The sequence below is a fragment of the Octodon degus genome, unplaced genomic scaffold (assembly GCF_000260255.1).
Source record: "Octodon degus isolate 3935 unplaced genomic scaffold, OctDeg1.0 scaffold00005, whole genome shotgun sequence".
In the NCBI taxonomy this organism is placed as follows: domain Eukaryota; kingdom Metazoa; phylum Chordata; class Mammalia; order Rodentia; family Octodontidae; genus Octodon; species Octodon degus.
The window spans coordinates 9,981,795-9,985,658 of NW_004524581.1; the positions used below are offsets into that span (position 1 = coordinate 9,981,795).

Consider the following 3,864-nt stretch of genomic DNA (forward strand, 5'->3'; position numbering starts at 1 on the left):
TCAAAGGCAGCCGCATTCCTCCACAATCATGTCTTTATGGTGCTCTAGGAGCACCCTGCCGTTGTCCACATACAGCATGCTCAGCGGCTTGGTCTTTACCGGTGCACAGCAGGTAGAAGGGACTCGGTGAGGCTGGTAGCGTTTCAGCAGACTCTGTAAAGGGGAGGCAGGAGGCAAAACATGAAACAGTTAAAAGTCAGGTTCTGGATACAAAAATAGAAGACAGTTGTTTTAACGGTGCAGCCTCTAAATAAGGGAGTTCTAAAAGTTACTTGTGAGCTGGAGGTGTGACTCCATAGTATAACACTTGCCTTACATGTGTGAGGTCCTGCACCCTAAAGTCATAGGGTGAGATGACAAGTACCTATCATTTCAGCAATCCAGGCACAGAACAGAAGCTCAAGGCTAGCCTGGGCAACTGAGCACCTGTCTCAAAAAATAAGGTCCAGGGGCTGGTGGGATGGCTCAGTGGTCTAAAGCACCTACTTAGAACAAGCTAAGCTAAGCAAAGCACAGGGACCATGGTTCAATCCCCTAGCACCACATGCCAGCCTGCCCCGCCCCCTGGTGGGCTGAGCTGGCCACACACACACACACACACACACACAAAATAAATAATTAATTTTAAAAAAAAATAAGGTCCAGGGATATAGCTCAGTGGTACTGTGCCCCTGAGTTCAATCCCTAGTATATATATAAAAAAGAACAGTAGCTAATTTATATGCCCATCCTATTGTTCTAGTGTATAATGCATATCAGTCTTAAGTGATTCCAAGAAACTCCTGCTTTAGTTCTAGAAATATATAGCAGAGTAACAGCATGTAGAAATTCATGCAGGAGCTGGTGAGATGGCTCAGTGGTCTAAAGCACCTACTTAGAACAAGCTTAGCAAAGCACAGGGACCACAGTTCAATCCCCCAGCACCACATGCCAGCCAGCCCCACCCCCTGGTGGGCTGAGCTGGCCACACACACATAAATAAATAAATAAATAAATAAATAAATAAATAAAAATTTTTTTTATTTTTTTTTTAACTTTATTTATTTATTTATTTTTAACATTTAGTGTGTGTGTGTGTGTATGTGTGGCCAGCTCAGCCCACCAGGGGGCGGGGCTGGCTGGCATGTGGTGCTGGGGGTCTGAACCGCGGTCCCTGTGCTTTGCCAAGCTTGTTCCAAGTAGGTGCTTTAGACCACTAAGCCATCTCTCCAGCCCCAAATAAAATTTTTTAAAAAAGAAATTCATGCGGGAGGGACCAGGGAGATGGCTCAGTGAAATAAGCACTTCCCAGAAAGTGCAAAGGCCTGAGTTCAATCCCTGGTTCTGTCAAAAAAATAAATAAGTAAATAAAACAACTAATGACTAGAGGTCAAGCCCAGGCCTGTCCATCCTCAAGTCCAGCTTCTAACTTCCTTTCCTGGAAAGTCATGGCTAACAATGTGATCGATGACAGAGTGTGCCTAAGGAGTCACCTGGAGAGAAAACTTTCAGGCTTTCACAGACAGCAAACTGGTCAAGCAATAGCCTTGACTCATCTGCATGGCTGACACTGACAAAGAATCTGCAACCTGCCGTACAAGGTTACAGGATAAATCCTGAAGGTACTTGACTGACCTTATCAGATACAAAAGTTACATTTCTTGTAATATAGGTCTTGCTTTATCTTGGTCTTAACCACCCAGCAGAAAAATAAAAAAACGAGGGGCCAGGGAGATGGCTTAGTGGAATAAGCGCTTCCCTGGCAAGCACGAGGGCCTGAGTTCAATCCCCGGAAAAAGGAGGTTTTTTGTTTTTGTTTTTTGCGGAACTGGGGATTGAACTCAGATCCTTGAGTTTGCCAGTCAAGCACTTATCCTACTGAGCCATCTCCCCGGCCCCACAGCAATCAAGATGAAATCAAGAAAAAAAAAGTCATGGCAGGACTGGAGCTGAGCCTCCCTGTTCTATCCACAGGCCCTTGGGATGCCACAGCAGGACGACCATGAGTGCGAGGCCAGCCTAGGCTACATGGCGAGGCTACAGCCCGCCTGGAATACACAGTGAGACCTCATCTCCAAGTAAGTAAATAAAGACAAGTCAAAGTCTCAGGGAAGCAGTGTGCTCAAGGCCACCCCAGCCTCCATGATGACACTGCAATGTGTCATCTCCATATCCTCCTGGGACCTTACACAGGATGTGGCCCAGGTCCTGTGGCTTACAGGCCACCACCCCACGCATCCCAGGCCATGATGCCCACCTGGATGTATGCGTGGTTGGTGGGGTGGAACTCCTCGCCCACGGGGTTGGGACACTCGCCCTCACAGCGATAGGCATTGTACTGCTTGGGGTAGATGATCCAGGAGCCCCATCCAATCAGGTTGAAGTCAACCTGGAACTTGACCTTGCGGCACAGCCGGCTTCTGTCCGGCAGGTGATGCCGACGGTGCCTCCGGGCCTTCTCCTGGGACAGCTGGCCCTCCTGGGCCCTCCAGGAGCTCTCAGCTTCCCACAGCAGAGTGGCACCACCCAGCCGCCTCTGCTCCCTGGACAGGTTGGAGTAGAGCAGGAGGAGCACATCAGTGACAGCAACAGCAACAGTGACAGGTAGGCTGGGAGAGTGCTGCCGGCACTCTTGGGCCACAATGGACATCTGCTGCTCCAGGGCCGCAGGGTCCTTCAGCCATTTGGAGAGTGGCCTGGTCACCTCCAGGACCATGCTGCCTGAGGAGAAGGTAACCTGGGACAGGGTGACAGCGAACAGCTCCATTGGAAGACGTTCTGGGCAGGCAGCTGGGTGCTGCTCTGGGTCCAGCCTGGACTGGTGGAAAATCTGAATAGTGAGCAGGCCCTCGGCAGGGAGGTCCACGGGGCTGACCAGCTGCAGCCGGAGCTCAGCCCAGGCCAGATCTTCTTGCTGACTCAGGAAGGAGAAGTCAAAAGCGAAGGTCCAGTTCTGCCCATCCATCTCCACATCTGAGAGGACAAAACCAGGAAGGAAGCAGGGTGAGACCAGCGGCCTCACTCGTTCACCCATCAATCACCCAGATCATACCACAGCTTATACTTTGCATCAACCCTTTCTCATCCTCACTTGTTCTGAGAAATTAATGTTAAGCCCATTTTAGAGATGAGCAAAGTTGAGGTTCAGGCAGGTTTAAGGACATCCCTAAATGTCCATCTTGTTTGGTTGGCTGGTTGGTTAGTTGGGTTTTTTTGGCAGAACTGGGGATTGAACTCAGGCCCTTGCGCTTGCCAGGCAAGTGCTTATCCTACTGAACCATCTCCCTGGCCCCTAAATGTCCATCTTGTAAAGCAACAGAGCCAAGAGTAAAATGGTGATTATCCTGCCTCAGCCTCCAAGAGTACTGGGATTACAGGTATGCACCACATGCACAACTAATTTTTGCTGTTGTTGTTGGAACCCGGAGTTGAACTCGGGACCTTGAGCTTGCCAGGCAAATGCTTATTCTACTGAGCCATCTCCCCAGCCCCTGATTTTTAAATTTTATCAAACTCTACTTCCACTTCTCTGCAATGGGAATAATAATGCATCCTTGAAATACCATAGGGACCCAAGGACATAAAGATGTCTGAAGGCTTGTTGCTAAATAAAAATCAGGAGTTTTTCATTAGAATCTAACCTATTTATAAGTCGATCCTGGCTGGAGAGATAGCCTGGCAAGCACAAGGACCCAAGTTCAATCCAGGGTACCACATGCCATGCTGGACTGGGGTGCACTGTGCCAGCCCAAAACCAGGTGTGGTGGTGCACGCCTGTAATCCCAGAGCTGAGGAGGCTGAGACAGGAAGATCACTATGAGTCTAAGCTGTGTAGTGAGACCCTGTACCAAATAAATAAATAAATAAATAAATAAATAAATAAAT

The 3,864-nt window shown here is 48.8% G+C and overlaps 1 protein-coding gene across 1 annotated transcript in view; it reads right to left on the bottom strand.

Moving 5' to 3' along the window:
- The window catches only part of Nodal (nodal growth differentiation factor), an 8,733-nt gene continuing 4,869 nt past the window's right edge, over positions 1-3,864 (bottom strand). The window contains exons 2-3 of the mRNA XM_004623976.1: positions 2,237-2,952; positions 1-153 (exon numbers count right to left, since the gene is read on the bottom strand). Of these exons, the coding sequence (XP_004624033.1) occupies positions 1-153; positions 2,237-2,952 (869 nt within the window). The remainder of the gene's footprint in view (positions 154-2,236; positions 2,953-3,864) is intronic.